The sequence below is a fragment of the Eimeria tenella genome, genomic scaffold (genome assembly GCF_000499545.2).
Source record: "Eimeria tenella Houghton genomic scaffold, Eth_scaff74, whole genome shotgun sequence".
NCBI lineage: Eukaryota > Apicomplexa > Conoidasida > Eucoccidiorida > Eimeriidae > Eimeria > Eimeria tenella.
Window position 1 is genome coordinate 116,720 of NW_013543447.1, and position 17,919 is coordinate 134,638.

Sequence of the window (17,919 nt, forward strand, 5' to 3'; positions counted from 1 at the left end):
ATCGCAGGAGCAAGATACTGAGGCCCCCTAGAGGGGCCCCAGGGGCTGCTTGGGCCCCTCTAGGGGGCTGCTCGGGGCCTTTTGGGGCTGCAGCTGCCAGAAAGAACTTTTCCATTTCTTTTTTTCCCGCGCACTGGAACATGCGGCGATTGAAACAAAACAATGAAGTTGTGTACACTGCAGGGGCCCCTTTAATGTCTGATTTACTGTAGGGGACCCCCACAAGCCCCGACTCGGGGGGTGTCTAGCTGGGGCTGGGGAACTCGCGCGCACAAGACACACTTCAATAGCGCGTAGAAGTCCACTAACAGGTTGATAGGGGCCCCCAGATGAAATCAAAGAGGGCCCCTTAAATGCTTCAGCGCAAGCCGCTAGACGGCGTCCAGCGCCTCCGCGCTGGCGTAGGTGATACGGGCAGGCTCTAGGGCCCCCCCTGAATCAAGGCGCCCTGAGAGAGGCCCCATACGGCTTTCCTTTTCCTTGGATGCGCGCTCGGCGAGCCCAAGAAATGCAGCAGGAGATACTGCTATAGGGCCTCTCCGAAGTCGCCGCAGGGCGCGCCCAGAGAAGCCCTGAAACAAATCACGCGACTCCGGCGCCTGCTTTAGTTTGACCCAAACAACATGCCCCCGTCTATAGGAATGACTTTGCCCGTTATGTATCCCGCCTGATCCGAGGCAAGGAAAGCTGCCAAGTCCGCAACCTGAAGAACACAGAGGCACGGGTGGCGACCCGCTTTGGGGAATACTTAACTATGCAAGAAGGCACTCTCTATAGATGCTTATGAGTCCATGTTTATGCAATATGTATAGCCAGCCAGTGCCCCGCTAGCAGCGCAAACCCGCAAAAGAACGAATAGAAACGAACACAACAGTCGCCACTAGACCAGAAAGGCAAAGATAGGAAGAACAACGGGGGAAAGGACTTGCAAGACAAAATGGAGAAACAAGAAAAGGGAAGTCACCAAGGACAGGCAATTGCGCGGGACAAAAACTGCACAGAAAAAACTCTGGCAAAAACAGGCAAAAGACGCTTTGAGATGACGAAGTGCGCACCTCCTGCGGGGTCCCGAAACGGCCCGCGGGAATGCTTGCCAAGGCGCCGGCCTGAAGGCCACAAAAAAAATAAGTAGGAGAGTGAAAAGCCCGCGAGAGATAGTACAAATTAGACAAAGATGGAGCAAAACACAAGGCATCAAAAAGGCAGCATTCCCTAGCTCACATTACCAGGGCCGAATCTGCTTCTTTCTACGCAAACGGAAAAGGCCGCACAATGCGTTTTATTGCCTGCTTTTCCTGCTAACATCTGTCTCCTCTATCAAACGGCTTTTCATAAAAGACCTAGTTGCCTAAAACGTGATTTAGAGCCCACAGCGCTCCTCCCTAGCCCCAGGTAAGCCCCTGAGCCCATAAGAAAAGGGCAAGAGAGGGAGATTTCACACCTTTGCGGCCTCCGTCATTTTGTCGGTCATCAAGGACTTGATGAAGCCAGGGGCAATGGCATTGACCGTCACATTCCGGTTTGCGTATTCTTTCGCAAGCGACTTGGTGAGGCCAATCAGCCCCGCCTTAGACGCCGCGTAGTTCGCCTGGCCCGGGTTGCCGCCCACGCCCACCACCGAGGACATGTTGATTATGCGGCCGAACCTGCGGCGGCGAGCAGAGACGGGAAAGCGCGTCGATGGGAGGGAAATGAAAAAAACGAAAAAGAAACCAAAACAAGACGAACGAAAGGCACTGCAGGAACGCTCAGGCGAGAAAGAAGCAGACGCAGACACCATGACGACTGCTACTCACACAGGTACCAGAACTTTGAACCGTTTAAAAACTTATACGGGAAACCAATTTAGTACAGTACCATGAGATATTTGGAATGGCTTAAGTTTTATTGTCCTATTAATTCTACGACAGACACATAAATATATAGGGCAGATAGCCAAGAGGACAGAGAAGGCTCTCTAAACGACTTGTGACGAGATGGGGCAGAGCCTCGTTGGGCAGCAGTCAGACAGCACCTGTTTTTCGTCATTTGTTTGATGAGCGGGAGCGAAAAGTAAAAGGCTGAGTTCAAGTTGGTGTCGATGACATCTGTCCATTCGTTATCCTTCATTCGAATGAACAAGTTGTCCCGGGTAATGCCCGCATTGTTCACCAAGATGTCTATTTTCTTGTGCTTCTCCAGCAAAGACGCACACAGCTCCGACACCGAACGGCTGTCCGCCACGTCCACCCCGTGGCCTTCGCTGGCAGCGCCCAGCGCCCGCACTTCCGCAGCAGCAGCGTCGCATGCAGCCTGAGCCAGCGGCCGCAAACTTGGGGCATTGCATGCGTCACTCTTGGGGCTAGCCCAGCCGCTGTGGGCTCGGGGGCTACTCAATTAAACACCTAAGTCAACACTTCTACGGCTAAGTTCTACGCTTAGGGCTCAGTGAACAGTTCAACTCAAAGCTCTACTGCCAGCCCTCCGCAACATTTCCTAAGCGTGTCTTGCAACTTTAAACACTCGCGGCCGTCGAATTCGCACCTAAGCTGTTAGCTCTGCTTTGATACCCCTAAGCCCCTGGGGTATCAAGCCCCGCTTTGATACCCCCAACCCCCCAGCCCCAAAGCGCCGTGTCTGCAGCCTGACTTGATCCCTGGCGACGCAAATAATCGTCTCTACTCCTCCTTTCGCGAAGGTTTTCGCTATGGCCAGGCCAATGCCTCTGCTGGCTCCGGTGATGAGGGCCACGCGCCCCTCCCCCTCCCCGCCGCCGTTGGGGCCTCCGCCATAGGTTAGCGGGTAGGCGAAGCAGCGGGTGCTCTCGCTGCGTTCTGCTGCTGAGGCCGCGTCAGATGCTGCTGCTGCAGACGGGGTGGCGGGAGTCAGCTGCGGGGCTGTGCGCAGTGACGGCGAAAGAGTCACTTCCGGCTGAGACGAACACACGCAGGCAGAAGCACGCTAGGGTTTGGGGCCTCCTGCGGGGCGAAAGGGATCCACGGTACGGGGGGAGGGCCCACTGACCGAGCTGCTGGGCAAGGGGCGAGAAAGGAACCCCAGGGTCTGCCGGGGCAGGTGTCGGGACCCCTCAGCTCTGTCTCTCGAGAACAGGGCCAAACAAAGCCCCCCAAGAGCCAGTGACAGCATCCGCATCTTGGCGAGGGTCCAGTTATACGATCTGCAGCAGCGAATTAGGGGTTTCGGGCCTGCAAATGACTGCCCAGCGTCGAGGACTGACTGCTCAGGGTTGATGACACCCAGAAGAGACAGGCACGGCGCCAGCCAGCCTCCACAGAAGCCTAAAAGAAGTAGTGTTGGTTATAAAGCCCTAAAACACGGCCACACCTTAGTTTTAAGGCTCAAGGGCTTAACGGATTATTCTCACTGTGTGCAGTGGCAGACTGTCCCGGGCTGCTATGCTGCATGTCGGCGTCAAGGAGAGGGGGGCATAGCGCGTAGGCACAGAAGTTGTTCGTCGATGCTTGTTCTTGTCTTTTTGTTCTTTTTTCTAGTAAATGCAGGTCAAATTAATAGAATTATTCAACGGATGCATTGAAGAGTGCCAACTAGCAGAAGGTTGATCAACACAGATGCCACAGCAACAGCTACTGCAGACCAGCTGTCTTGCATCCCGTGTTGCGCTCCTAGAAATTACTGCTAAGATTTGCTATCGTTTCACCAATGAACTAGTCAAAAATTCTTATGGAACAAATTCATTATGATGCACGTAAACACAGAAAGCTTCATTTCGGGCTCGTTTCACCGGTACTCGACCTCACCGCGAGCCGCCAATCGTGGAAGACAAACTCTGCACAAAACTATGCATATTGAAATTGGCTATCCACAGGAATGAAGATTTGGCTACCTGCCTCTAAATGCAGTTGCCTGAGGTTACCTGCACTTTTTTGTAGCCACCAACAACATCTAGGGACCCAGATGCAGCCTCAACACCGTTGCCTACTCCTAGTATTGGGGACGCAACAGACGCTCTTTCTAGCTAATCACTTCCAACTACAGGATTCATGCACTGCAGTGCCGCGTCCCCCACCCGTGCACAGCTTGCTGCAAACTACGAACAGCCATGTTACCTCACTCAGACATAACGACCCCCCAAAACAAGACGTAGTGACTCCTGCAAGCGGAAAGCCGCTCAAGGGGCCTCCGAATGGCCTCCAAGGGCACTTCTGTCCCTTATTGTCTAGCGTATCACGTTAACTAGCGTGTCAGGCACTGCATCTTGTTCGCGCTTTTCGTCTGTTCACTTCCACCTATTTATTCCTGGCACTCCGTATACACTTGTGAGAGTCTCAACCCCCAGTTCAGCACAGTAGCGAGGCCACAACAGGCCTGGGGGCCCGCAGATTCATACTCTGTACCCTAGCAACCCCAACTTGTTTCAGCTCTCAAAGACAGCTACAATTGTAAGAAGTGCCCCAGCGGTGGCTAGAACACCTCCAGGACCGCGCATGCGCTGGAGCAACAGCAGCATCGAGATCAAGATAGGAATGCAGCAGCTTGAAACGCAAATAGATATAACAAGCCCTGGATCTGAGCTCTGCCTGAGGTGAGAAAAATGGTCCTTCAGGCCGCAGTGCAGATCCTCACCGCTTCCTCTGCTCCTGCTTCCGAAGACACTTCATCTTCTGCCCCTCTTTGATTTGGGGGCCCCACAACGACGACCAGGTCTCCCTGCCCCTTTATAAACCCTTCTGCCCTGGCTCCTCTCTTCGCAGCATCCACCCAACCCTCGTCCATGTCCCCGTCTGACTGCCGTAGTCCCTCTTTGACCTTAGAAATCTCTTCTGGACCCTGTGGGCGAGGCCCCAAGAAGATAGGATGGACTCCCCAGTAGAGCTGGAGCCTCCTGGCTGCCTTTAGGTCTTCCGTGGCGGCCACAATAGGAGCCTTTGGCCTCAAGGAGGAGAGATAGGGCCCCCCTCGACTGTCTTTCGTGTTGAGCAAAATAGCCTTTGCAGCAGACACACGCGCCATCATCTCTGCGCCCACAGCGAGGGCCTCAGTGGTCACTTCGGGCTCAGGCTTCCCTTGGCTTCCTTCAGATAATGCCTCCAGGGGCCCCGTGGGGCTTTCTTGCCTCTCCTCCCCCTGTTTCGAAGGAGCCCCCCATGGGTGGGTGCCCGCTTCTGCTGCTGCTGCGGCAAACACCGTTGCTGCCTGTGGGGACTTGAGAGTGTTGAGGGCCCAGTATTTCGGGTCCGCCTCAGTCTGCTGGATGATGCTGTGCTGCATGCGGGCTATATGGGGCCCCCTGCTGCTGGCTGCAGTTTCGCCTGAGAGCATAACTGCAGCAGCGCCGCTCATCACAGCCGCAGCAACATCTGCTGCCTCTGCTCTTGAGGGCAGGGGATTTGTCATCATTGTCTCCAGCATCTGCGTGGCCACCACCACGGGTTTCCCCGTCTGTCTCCCTGCTGCTGTTATGTCCCTTTGAGCCTTGGGCACAAACTCAGAGTTCAGCTCCAAGCCCAAATCCCCCCGCGCCACCATCAGGCCGTCTGCTGCTGCTGCTATGGCTCCCAGCTGCTGCAGTGCCCCAGCCCTTTCGATCTTTGCCATTATCAGCGGGGGGACGCAGGGAGGCCCCACGCAGCCCACAGTACCAAGTGAGGCTGGGGCAGGTGCCCTGCCGGGGGCCTCTGGAATGGGCCCTGCGAAGGCCCGCGGGATATCCGCTTCGGGGGCCCCTTGGGGGCCCCCCTCAAGGGCGTTGGCTTGCGCTGTGATCACCCTTCGGAGTTTGTGAATGTCTGCTGCGGACTGCACAAAGGAAAGGGCAATCCAGTCAACGCCCCACTCTGTGACCATTGCTGCTATTTGCTCGTCTCTCTTAGTCAAAGCAGAGACAGGCACATATGTGTCCGGCAAAGAGACCCCCTTTTTGCTCGATATGGGGCCTCCTGTCTCCACCACGCAGAGGACCCACGCATTGTCCTGCGAGGGCCCCGAGCTGCTGTCCCCAGCCCCGTCTTCCTCCTCTTCTCCCTGCTGCTGCACCTGCTGCTGCTGCTGCATGTGTTGCCGCTGCTGGTGCTGCTGGAGGCGTGGCGAGAGCTCAATTACCCTGAGCCGTACCTTGCCGTCGTCTATTAGTACTCTGTGTCCGACCCTAAGGGCTCCCAGTACCCACTTCTGCTGCAGGGGGCCCCTTTGGGGGCCCCCTGGCACCGCACTTGCGTCTAGTATGAACTTTTGGCCCTTGACTAGCGTCACCTCATCCGGGTCAAAGACGGAGAGGCGCAGCTTGGGACCTGGCAGGTCCGCGAGCACGCCTATGGGCGTTTGGTACTTGTGCTCTATTTCCCGAATGTACTTGTACTGCTGGTACTTCTCGCTAAACAAGCCATGGGAGAAGTTCAGACGAAATACATCCACGCCAGACAAAAATAAGTCTTCTATCTGCAGAACAATGGCAAGCACGCACCCCCAACCTAACCTGAATCGAAATCTCAAATCCCAAACCCTCAGCATGGTGTTCTGAGGCAGCTCTGCGGCCTCTGCCAGCAAGTGCGCAGCGCCATGGGATGCAGCGGTAGAGGGCTCGTGGCTCAGTTTATTGCGGTCAGGGGTTTCCTCACCTGGTGCTTCTCCCATGAAGCGGGCCCTATAGTGGCTATCTGCTTAGTTCGAGTGAACACCCGGCGCAGCGGGGCCTCTCTTCCTGCTGCTACTGCTGCTGCTGGGGCAGTGCGCGCTGCAGCATCTGTGTCAGCCTGGGCTACAGCTGCAAGAGTGCCTAGGGCCCGGGGCCTCAGGAAGGCTGGGTTGGGGCCCCTCAAGGGGGCCCCCCGTAGGCCTCGTGAGCACCGTATCCCTCGGGATGCAAGCAAGAGAGCTTGCGCTCCCTCTTTTGTGGCCATGTTGGCGACAAATGGATTTGCTGCTGATGCTGCAGTCGCTGTTGCTGCTTGCAGTTCCCGTTGCTGCTGGTAGCCCGAAGGGCAGGAAGATGCCCCGAGGAATGCAGGCGAGAGGCCCTGAGGGGCCTTCGATAGGGCCAAGGACAAATTTACAAATAAATCACAGAAAAACAAAGCACAAGTGAGCAACTGCAACACATAATGAGCCATCTCGCACGCATTGGGCCTCCTGCTGCTGCTGATGCGGATGCGGCTGTCTCTGTCCCTTCGCCTTTCTCGTTCCTAAAGTGTGCGCAGTATCAAACGGAAGACGAGAAGAAGTATACGAAATACATCTTTGACAGCGGCGGCGGCTGCCGCTGCGGCTGCTGCTTTGACTGTTGCCCTCATCGATCTGTCGATTGTGGGGGGCTTAAGCGGGTGTGCGGGTGACCCTCTTTCATTTGAAACTCAAGAATGAATTTCAAGAGCAAGCTTTATTTGCAAGCTATATTGGCCCTGGAAACAGTGCAAAGTAATGAGCCTTGACCCGGGAAGCTGCTAAATGGTCGGGACAGCATTAAGCGATGTCTTGGTGGGCGCTCTTGTCTCCTGACTCTTTTTAACGTCGAGTTCAACGAACACATAATAGCGTCTTCATAATTCACTGATAGTCTACACACATGGAGTGGATCACGAGCAACTCACGAAATATGTGAAAAACGCAATGTATCGGTTTCATCGCACTGCACCTGTAAAGTTTATTTAGGATCCACACACATGAAATTGTTCGCAACTATCTGATTGAATGCTAAAAGAACATATGTGCTCCTGTGTCTTCCATTTACTTGACAGATTCAATGCTGTTTCTCAGAGTGGTCCACAAGGGCGTCGTTGGTACTCTAGACCATTTTCGTCTATTTCACCGTTCATCTAGGGGAGCAATTACATTGTAGAGATGCATTCATGATCCCCCATTTGTTTTGGCTTGCATTTACAAAATATGTCCAAATGCCTATCCATGCATGGCCTCCCCAGTCTAGTTCTGGACTGCAAAACTCAAGTGCATGTAACTTCAGGACACTGCAGCTGCCGTTGGGGCCCCTCGCTGGGATGAGGCCCTGCTTGGTCCATGACTGAGGGCTTCGAAAGGGGAGCACAGAGGATCTTCGCGCAGTGGAATGCCTGAAGTGCCTTCGCCAGAAGGGTACTTTGCCAGGCGGGGCTCCTGGTAGCGTCACTAAATTTGAATGAAGGCCTCTTAGCTAAGGGAATAGGCAGGATCTCATCTATTTGCGCGTGAGGAGTCAAAGTCAGCGGCGGTGAAACCGTCTCCTCCCCAGTTTTAGGCTGGATGTGGACTTCCAGGCAAATCGCCTGAGCAAAAAAATACATTTCGGCTGCCTCTTCTGCCGCTCCGCTACTGTTGAATCCGCCAAGGCTGTTGCTGCTTCTGCCTTTCTGACAATTGCCACTGTTGCTTCTCTTCCGCATATTCTGACGCCGGGCTTATATGTTGCAGCACTCCTGGCTTTCCAAGCTACAGTAGAAGCAGCAACAGAACTGGCAATATCAGGTGCCACTGTCGAGTGTCAAGTGTCAAAGTGTTGAGAACTTACGCTGCCCTGTAGTAGGCGTCTCTGGCACTTTGTCCCGCAATGGAATCGCCAGACGTTTCCTGGGGACCCACAGCAACAGCAGCAGTTGCACCAGAGATTATTTCAGCCCTTACAGCTATGGGTATGACAGAGAAGTATCGGAAAATGCTGTGAGGCAGAAGTTACAGCACGTGCAGCACTGGCTGCAACAACAGCAGCGGCAGAGGCAGTGACGCAGCCAGGCGAGCAGCCTTATCGCCTCGCTTCCTCACCGAATCGCCTGCTGCAGCAGCAGAGGCAGTAACAGGGCTACCAGTAGCGGCTGCTGCAGTAGGAGAAGTGGCAGCGACAACTGAGCTTCCTTTGGGCCTCAAGGTATGAGCCGTGACAGCCTCCGGCAGTCCAGCGTATGTTCTTTCATACCTTCACCCACACGTCAGCAGAAGACAGGAGATCGTTATGTGATCTTCAACGGAAATTCAAGTGGCTAAAACACAGTAGACGTGGCAGTGGGTGGCCATGGACTGCGTGTCTTTCAGAGGGCTTCATGCTCTTTTTGCTACTTTATAGTGATTGAGTTGCGCTTTCAAGGAGGTACTAGTTTGTGACGTGCCTATTTGGAATTCCGGGTAAAAGTCACTTTGCGCATTCTCAAGCTGCGCACTACTTTTAGAGAGACCTTTGAAAATATGCTTGTGTACATGTACATTGTGAATGCATGCCTATGACTGTGTCATGCTTTTCCGGTATACAACTGCGGTCAGGCAAACATGTATTCTTATATGCTTGCATTTCTGCCTTTTATTGGGTGTACAGACTTGACGAAAAGTGCGTGCAATCGCCAGCGCGCATTCATGTGGCTATTTCCTGAGAGACTGCAGCAGATTCCTCGGTGTGCTTATAAATTATGAATGCATATGCTTACGCGTGTTGTGCGTGTTTTGTTGTGCATCGCTTGCCTGATTGAAGCGAAGCAAGTTTAGGATACGTCTGTGCGTGCTTTGGTCTAAGTGCATGTTCCCACGTGAGCACGCATGCACATGTGCATTTAAATGGTGTACAGCTGTTATGAGCAAGCAAGTAGTAATGTAAAATCTTGTATTTATCCATAAATGATTTTTTGACTTTGAGTGCATGCACGAGGTTTTCAATGCTTGTACGTGAACTTCACCAGAAGTCAAAAGCGCCCATGAGCTGAAGCCTGTGCTCGTTGAGGGTCTCTTCTCTTTCTGTTGTTTCTGCCCTCAGCGAGCAGTAGACTGAATAGAGCTGGCGGGCAGCCTAAGAGGCATGAGAAGCAACTGGGAAGGCAGCAAATTAAAGAGGCAAAATGACAGCAAGCGCTGAAATACAGGCAGGCGCAAACAGTCATGCACAGCTGAGCAGAATGACTCAAACACAGGTTAAAGGTCTAATAAAAAAAACAAACAAAAGTCCTCTGGAACTTCCCTAATGTAGATATACAGGAAGGCAAAAAAAGAACAGGCGCTGACGAACATTCAAGGACAGAAACGCAGCAATAAATGCAAACTGGCGTGGACAAATAGGCCTGAGGAGAAGGGTGGGTAAGGGAGAAGTCCAGCAACAGTCCATGCACGAACACTTGATGCAGCAGCGTCAGCAGTAGCTCCAGCTGTTGCTAACTGACTGCTTTGAGGTCTCGTATTTGCTTGAGCATTTGAAACTCTTCAGCGTCGACGAGTCGAGGGCCGTCTGTCCCTTCTTGGGGAGTCTGCGAGGCAAATATCTTGCCATGTGTCTTCATTGCAGTGCACATTCAGTTTTTGTATTAGATACGCAAGTTTGAATTCTTAGCCACCTGTTCCTATCTAGACATGCCTCTTCCTCCTTACTAGTCCTTTGCGAGCAACTTGTCTAGACTGTTCTTTGTTTTTTGTTGTTCTGATTGCCTTTATCGTGTCATTTGCCTCCTTTCTCAAATTCCGTTTGCTGCCTCTCTGCCCGACTGCTGCTTGTACCCCTTTCTAGCAATCTTTTGTCCTTGTTTGTTTTTCTGTTTTGTTCAGTTATGGATTTACCCTCTTATATCTTTTTTTTTCCTATGCCTAAACCTAATATCGAATCGCTTTCTCTATCTATCCGTCCATGTGCTGTTTTGTGTTTATGCTTATGTGTCTCTTTTGCTCCTTCTTCATTTTATGTATCAGCGTCCATGTCTCTCCCCTCTCAGTATTTCTCGTTGGTGCACTAGTGCCTAACTGTCTCTACGGCCGTTGTTTTCCTATCCACTTCAGCTCCAGCTTAAGGTCTAGAGTTTGTCATTTGAGTTGCGTGGCGCAGATTCAAGAGTCTTCACTGTGGTTCTATGGCCTGAAGGGTGTACCTGTTGGCTCTCCGGTTCGTTCTGCTGCTTAAACGCGAGCTCACTCCGGATTGTCCTGATGGCTTCCCTCATCTGCAAAATATCCTGAGTGGAGACAAACACGAATACTCATGAAAATGATGAAAAAGACACAGGCCAAACAACGAAGGTTCGCGTTTCGTGCTGTCCCCTATTGCGTCGCTCATCGCCTAATTCTCCCCAATTCTCCTCATCTCTATTAGTCTTAGCCTGTATTGAATTGCTCTATGGCGTCCTGGCAATCAATTGCTTTGTCACGATTTTCCTGTGAAACTGTATTTATTCATGAACGGCTTTGGGACTGCATATGCTTGTGATTTTGTCTTTTTCCTTCCATGCTTGTAATGCTACATTATATGCACTTTTGCTTTTCTCTCTCTCTGTCTCTGCCACTGCGTCTTCCTCGCTACGCTGTCCTGACTAGTTGCTTTGCCTCCTGTATTTCTTTTTGTGTTTCTTTGTGTCCATCCCTTTTTTGTACGTTCTTCCCAGTCAGCTATTTTGCCTCCCCTTCCCCTCATTTGCGTGTTTCCTCATTTCTGCCTGCCGTGTATTTTATCTTCTTTTGCATCCATAGTTTATTTTGTCCATTTCCACCTCAGACCTTGCTAATGGCTTTGAGTTGTTGCTTTTGTTGGGCTTGTTGCTGTGAAAGATTCCTTATGGTTTTGCTTAGTTCTTTGCCTTCTGTTTCTCTAAACTGGCTATAGGCCTCTCGTCTGTCCCAGCAACGAGAAGAGCCCGGCACTGCAGTGCCAGACGCACGCACACTCTCCCCGTTGGGCCTGAAATCATAAAACACTCTAGAGGCTACTATTGGGCCTTAATCAGCCAAAGATATATCTTTTTCAAGCTCAGCAGTATGCTTCTTGAAGCACTGAATTACTTCAAGACACAAGCCACCACAGCGGGCCAGTTTAGCCCCAATCTTATAGCCCACGGCCGTAAACAGTGAACCCAATGCCCTCACTGAGGTGAAGCTGCGCGCCGGGAGCCGTTTTGCCTGTCGGCCACAGCAATTTCGGACTGGTCCGGGTCAGTTCCCAAAGAAATGCCACCTACTGAGGGGTCTTCATACCCAACCTCTGTGGGCACATAGTGCAGTACTTCATGTCAGCCGCTGCCGTTGGTCTTAGTGCTACCACAGCTCCTGCATGTACTAGCGAGGCTGCTGGCTGATTCTAATGCTGCAATGTTTAGTACTGCGGCTGCTAGTGTTGGGGCTGCTAGTGCTGCATCCCTATCCCTTTAATCAGATAAGTGAAACGAGCCAACATACAGCAATGCTACGCCCCTAAACTTACTTTGCACTGGTTTAGGCCCTTGCTGTGGTGAGCCTTGGGAGCTCCCTTGCTGATTGGCCTTGTTTTGGTCTTTCCCCGTTTTTGGAGTTGCCGGTGAACCCTTAGCTTTGGAGGCTCCCGCAGCCTCATTGGCCCCCTGAGCCCCCGTAACATCACTGTCTGGAGACGAAACGGCAGCAGACACTGCTTCTGCTGCCTCCCGCCGAATTGTTGCCGTCATTTCTTGAAAGACAGACCTCATCATTTGCAGAAGCTCTTCAACTTGCCTGCAGCAAGAGTGACAGCAGAAGCACCAGCGGCAACTACGTTGGGAAAAGGACGGTATTGTTGTGTCGAAAGAGTGGTATGCACTCCTGGTTGCTCCTGACATTGTGTCTTTTATGGCTTTTGCATTCCTGTACCTTCGCTGGTGCCGATGCTGCTGCTTCTACTACTGCTCTTCTGATTTTCTGTGCTGCTATACCTGACAGAGGTAAATTGGATCGCCTCTTGTTCACCGTTGAGAAACTGAGTTGCCGTCTTGCGCATTTCTTCCAGCTCCTCAGGAGACGATGCGTCGTAAGACTACACCGAAAATGCCAAACCCAACGAAGCAGCGCAAAAGCAAACCTTAGGTTCTAAAAGGGAGACCGGTCTCAGACCCCGAATCCTGTCACTAGACCTCACAGTGTAGTATTGAACCTCCTAGCGCCGACGGCTAGGCTCTGACCATCTGTACAATATGTAGCTTCAGCGTTGAACTCTTAACACTGCGTTTAATGGACCTTGAGCTTAAACAGTAAGTGTCTGTATTGTTTAACGCACCAAGGAGTGCCTGCCCATGAGCGAATTGGTGATTTGGAGTTCTTGGCGAAGACGTGCCACATCTTTCTCCAGTCTTTTGGAAAGTGCAAGAGGATCAATCGTCAGATTTACCACCGCCTTGTTCGCCACCTGGAATATGCAACAAAGGAGCCACCAGCCAAAGGCTCGAATGGAAACTTAGCCGGCTCGCGGGGTCTCTAGTTGCGTGGCTTGGCAGAAGCCGTGGTGGCAGGCACATTAGGCAGAGGAAAAGCCAGATTCTCAGCTGAAAAGCATGCTGAAGACGTTCCCAATGTCCATCAGGCACTTAAATACAGGAAGGACAGTGGGAAGGACAAAGAGACAAACGGAGAACAAAGACTGCGGTGAACAGGGCACGAAGTGAGAAAGAAGAAGCAGCTGATCAGACGCATGAATATACCCGCATCATTCGCTGAGAGAAACGCAAAGTTGACACCGTTTCCTCCAAGTGCTCCTTTTCCGGCCAAATGTTTGCTATCAGGCATGTGTTGCTGTTACCTGCAGCAGCAGCAACAGCAACTCCAGCAAAATAAGCGGGAAAGGCAACGATAGCTGCAGCTGCAGGAAACGAAAAAGACAACTGCCTAGACCGTGCACCCCAAGTTTCAAGCCTGACTTTCGTACCGCCAAGAGTGTCCTTCAGCAAGTGCGTTAGACGACTGGAACGATAAGGTATATGGTCCCTGCCTTTCTCACCCAAAGCGACGACCACCTACACAGGAACCTAACGCCTGATCGCAAGGCCGTCAGCCTTCAACTTTATTTGGCAAGCGCCCAGCTGCGAGCTCTCATGCCGTAGCAGGAAGTGATTTACTTTGTCAGTACCTGTCTGCCGTTGTCCTCACCATTTCCAGGAAAGATAGGCTTTTGTTGATAAATGCCGTCCCTTTAAGCAGGGGCCCATCACCTTGTGTTTTTTTGGGTCGCTCACAGCCGGCAAGATCTACAAAATGAATTTTGCTACTTTTCACGCCCTCTCCTCCGCCAGCGTTGTTCTTGCAGTGCACGTACACGGTGAAGATGCAGTGGCTTCTGCTGCTGCAAGGGTTTATGCCATGGGATGAAACTGACCTCAAATTTGCACCCCAGAAATAGCTGTTCAATGCATCCTCCAAGTTGCTGCATTGACGCATAGTCAAGCCCCGCACAGTCAAACCCCCCTTCGCGTCTTCCTGAATCTGAGCAGACAAATCACGAATGCCAGACTCTTGCCGCTAGCCCATCTGATAGCAGGTTCCGGACAAAATACGCCCGACCTTAGAACATCGAGCGCATTTTACAACGGCTTCGAATACTTGTGCCGTCGACTCAGAAATTGTGTTTTGTGACTGACTGACCTGCAGCTCCGTGCCTGTCTGCCCGTCGAGTCCACCGTCGGCCAGAAGATCGAAAAGGAGCTCAGAGTCGATTTCGCAGAAGGATACAAAAACGGAAGCCTCTAACTCTGTTTGTTTTTCAAGGAGTGCAAATAAGTCGGAGATGAAGCGTGGAATGATGCCGCGAGACGCGTAACTGTGGCTACTGCCAAACATGGTGTATGTCTTCCCAGCGCCTGTCTGACAACCACAAATTACACACCCTCAAACGCGATTTAAGGAATGCTAGTCGCTCAGTCGTCGGCTCTGAGACGCGGTATTTCTTGTGGATATTAGAGACCAACCTGCCCATATGCCATAACACTTCCGTTAAGTCCGTCCACAGCCCCTTGTAATATTGAGGGCACGCATTCTTTGTAGACGGTTTCCTGATTTACATCGTGGAGCACTTTATCGAACCGAAAGGCAAGCGCCTCTTCTCGAGAAGGGGACCGGATCTCTATAGTGTCCTTCTCATCGTCCACGCAGAACAAATCCACCGGCAAAAATGTTACTGGTCGAGTTCGAATTACAGTACGCACGTGCGGGCTGGCACACATTGTAGCGAAGAAAGTAGAAAGAGGGGGAAGTGATCGCTACGGCCTGTGTTTTCGTTTCTTTTAATCTCCACTTCTCTTGGTTTGAATTCTGACGCAAGTTCAGTATCTGTCGCAGTACCCTCTTTCCTCCGTTTTCAACTCCCCGTTTCAAGCTTTTCCAGGCGTTTGATTTTTCTTTCTTCGGGGTTGCTTTGGTTTACAATCAGTGGGGCTTCTACCTAGAGAACTAGAATTCAACCGTGCCGGTGTGTTGACTTTTCCTTTCTGGACTTTTGTAGGGTCTTGAGAGCAAGAAGAAAAGAGTAAGGGATGAAAATTGTCCTTGCATTTGTCTGTGCTTGTCCACTGCACTTCCTCCTTTTTGTCATCCTGTGGCAATTTGCTGCTATTGCCTTTGTGTTCTTCGCTCAGCCATTTGCAGGTAAACTTGTATGTGCATTGCCCTCTCTGCTTAGCAGCCTTTCTGTTTTTTCACTTATTCATGTAAAATTGTCTTCTGAGCGTTCCATTTTATGCGTGTTTATACTTGCACAAATTCGTATGTTTGGTTTTCTCTCGATGTGTCCTGCCCCTCGGTCGTTGTCCACGGCAATATTGTAGCCTGTTTCCTCCTGTCTTGTCTTTTCGTTGCAAATAAATGGTGCACTGCGGCAATTTTCCGTGTCCCTCTCTCCTCGTGGAGGTTTGGTACACGCCGGCGCCGCCCGCCCAGACTCGCCTATGGCTGACCCGCGCTGTGTCTTTCGTTCTTCCCGCTAACTCCCTTTACCTCTTCATTTCCTGCACATTATCTATGTTTTTCACAGCTATATGACTCTTAGCTTCAGGCTTTGAGCCTTACACCCTCCTTCACGGCAACTGTATAGGTGACCTCATGAGCCTTCTACAGTCCCCGTGTTTTGTCTAAAGCAGAGATGCAGCAGTGACTGTGAAGAAAATGGGAGAGAAGCTTTTCCCTTTTTTATCTCAAAGTATGTCGACATCCACTGTATGCATTGCAACCTGCATGAGAAGAAAACGAGCAAGGGGGGGCCCGGGTCCCCTGGGGCCTCCGGGGCCCCCGGCTGACCCAGGTGATCGGAACTCTAAGGGAGGCCCTGAGAATGTATTATAACACTTCGTTAGTTGTATAAAAAAGTCAAGAAATTAAACTAGGTACTTTTCCATACTTCAAGCTGCAATTTAGCCCTGAGCGCTCGCGGCACTGGTCAAGTGGACCACCGCCTCTTGAGGTCACCTACAATCTGGAGGCAGGAACAGCACCACGGAAGGAAGCATACAATGGATACTCAGCAGACTCTGGGACCGCGTAATCGCGTTTCTTTCTCAGAGGTTTCTGAGTCCCAGAAAGCCCCTGTGTCCTCAAGTTTGCCCGGTACGTCAGGGCACTTCTCAGCAGGACATTGCATTTCTCAAGGGTTATCCCGTCCGTAAAGCCCCCAAAAACACCTTCTGATCCCCTCTCATATTTCTTTTCTGGCATTATTAGCCGGCACTTGGGCTCTTGTTAGTTGCTCATGACCGCTTAAGCAGTTCTTGTCGCGATCCCCCTTTTATATTTTAGCGGAGCTCATCACTAAGCAACTATGCGTACCTTGGTTGAGTTAGGCGGCGCGTCCCAGAGTGTCCAGTATGGGCCTCTAACTTCCTTTCGCTCGCAGAAAGAGTGCTTGGTGAGGGTCATCTACGACCTTGACCGTTCTAGTTTCCCTTAACGCCCTTAAAGAGCCACCAACAAGCTGAAGGCCTTCCGTGGCGCTGCACGTTTGCAATGACCCTATGTGCTTAAGCATTTTTGCTCGCTTGCACACTAGCCGAACCTGCGTACGACTACGGTTCAAGGCTCATAATTAGTTTTGGCTTCTGCAGTTACACACCCGTCAGTCGGCCTCTCCACGTCAAGTGGAATACACTTGTGAAGGTGCATGCTAAGACGGACCTCTAAGCATTCAAGATCTAATGCGCCGTTTTTGAAAAACTCGGATCGATATGCTTTCACAAGCGGGCATTTGGACTGCAACTATTTTTCTGCTGCAGCAGTGGGCCACAAAAAACAACAGTTACTGCCGGAGAGCCTTGACTCCAAACGTCTCTGAGCTAGAAGAGTCGCACCAAAAGGGTCTTCTTCGGATGTTTGCAGCCAAACATAAAGGTTGAGAATACAGGGCAAATTTCGGGCATTGGGGGCTTGTGATTGTAAATGAACTGTTCTGTAGACGTGCTATTTTGTATTAACAACCTATGAGATACGGGAGTCATGCTTTGGGCATTCGGACACAAAGTTCGCAGGCGCTTCTGTTTCCTATGCTAAGCCTCCTATTTAGCGTAAAGAAATGTAAATAGGGCGGTACTACAAGACTGAAAGGAGTACAGCACGAAAAGACTCGTGTAGACAGGCAAAAGGATGCAGACACGAAGAGGAAAGCAGGCTGGCAGAGACGCAGGCAAAGCGATAAAAAAATCACAGCTGCAGACAAAGACAGAAATAAGCACAACGGCAGAAAGAAAAGGCAGACAGGATCAGACACAGCTGAGTACAGAAGCAGGAAACAAAAATAAGAAGAGATAGAAACAGCAAATGGCGAACGCAGGTATAGATAAGTAGCTGCAGTTAATGACAGCAACACGGACAGACGAAGGCACAATTGCAAACAACGACAGGCAGACGCAGCCCAAGCTACCTGTTTGCCAGAGGCCCCGTCTCTAATTGTTTCTTCCCACCTCTCTCCACCACATTTAGCTCCCTTTCGTGCTCACGCTCACCTTTTGGCGCCGCTTTATGCCTTCAAGCTTGTTTATAAACCCATTCCCTTCGCGTGCCCTATCCCTCGCTTAGCGTTGTCTCAATTTATTTCCTTAATTGGAAAGCTGTCCCTAAGGCCTTTAATGCTTCCTTGGCGAAATTTGCTACCTCTCTTTGTTGCTTGACGGTTCTGCCTTCATTTCGCCGTCCTTTTGTTTCTCTTTGGCAGCTCGCGTCACCCTGTTCCCGTACCTCCTCGATTTTGGCTTGAACTCTTTTGTCTATCTTTCATTTGTAGCGTCATTGTATGTGTTCACTTGCCTGTTTTTCTTCCCT

The 17,919-nt window shown here is 51.3% G+C and overlaps 4 protein-coding genes across 4 annotated transcripts; all 4 read right to left on the reverse strand.

Annotated features, from left to right (window-relative positions):
* Positions 1–604: 604 nt before the first annotated feature.
* On the reverse strand, positions 605–3,132 carry ETH_00013835 (oxoacyl-ACP reductase, putative; the record flags this gene model as incomplete). Its single annotated transcript, XM_013378131.1, has 6 exons — positions 605–703; positions 1,056–1,106; positions 1,442–1,646; positions 2,015–2,292; positions 2,629–2,910; positions 3,004–3,132. The coding sequence occupies 6 exons, from the start codon at positions 3,130–3,132 to the stop codon at positions 605–607; spliced, it is 1,044 nt and encodes a 347-aa protein (XP_013233585.1).
* A 1,428-nt stretch (positions 3,133–4,560) lies between these two features.
* ETH_00013840 (pyruvate kinase, putative) lies at positions 4,561–8,330 on the reverse strand (the record flags this gene model as incomplete). Its single annotated transcript, XM_013378132.1, has 3 exons — positions 4,561–6,396; positions 6,576–7,139; positions 7,911–8,330. The coding sequence occupies 3 exons, from the start codon at positions 8,328–8,330 to the stop codon at positions 4,561–4,563; spliced, it is 2,820 nt and encodes a 939-aa protein (XP_013233586.1).
* Positions 8,331–9,601: 1,271 nt separating this feature from the next.
* On the reverse strand, positions 9,602–10,199 carry ETH_00013845 (uncharacterized protein; the record flags this gene model as incomplete). Its single annotated transcript, XM_013378133.1, has 2 exons — positions 9,602–9,715; positions 10,083–10,199. The coding sequence occupies 2 exons, from the start codon at positions 10,197–10,199 to the stop codon at positions 9,602–9,604; spliced, it is 231 nt and encodes a 76-aa protein (XP_013233587.1).
* Positions 10,200–11,394: 1,195 nt separating this feature from the next.
* Positions 11,395–14,840, reverse strand: ETH_00013850 (kinesin motor domain-containing protein, putative; the record flags this gene model as incomplete). Its single annotated transcript, XM_013378134.1, has 10 exons — positions 11,395–11,581; positions 11,767–11,881; positions 12,101–12,366; positions 12,564–12,664; positions 12,905–13,033; positions 13,314–13,423; positions 13,550–13,637; positions 13,771–14,103; positions 14,263–14,481; positions 14,586–14,840. 10 exons carry the CDS (start codon positions 14,838–14,840, stop codon positions 11,395–11,397), a joined length of 1,803 nt encoding a protein of 600 aa, XP_013233588.1.
* Between the last annotated feature and the right edge of the window lie 3,079 nt (positions 14,841–17,919).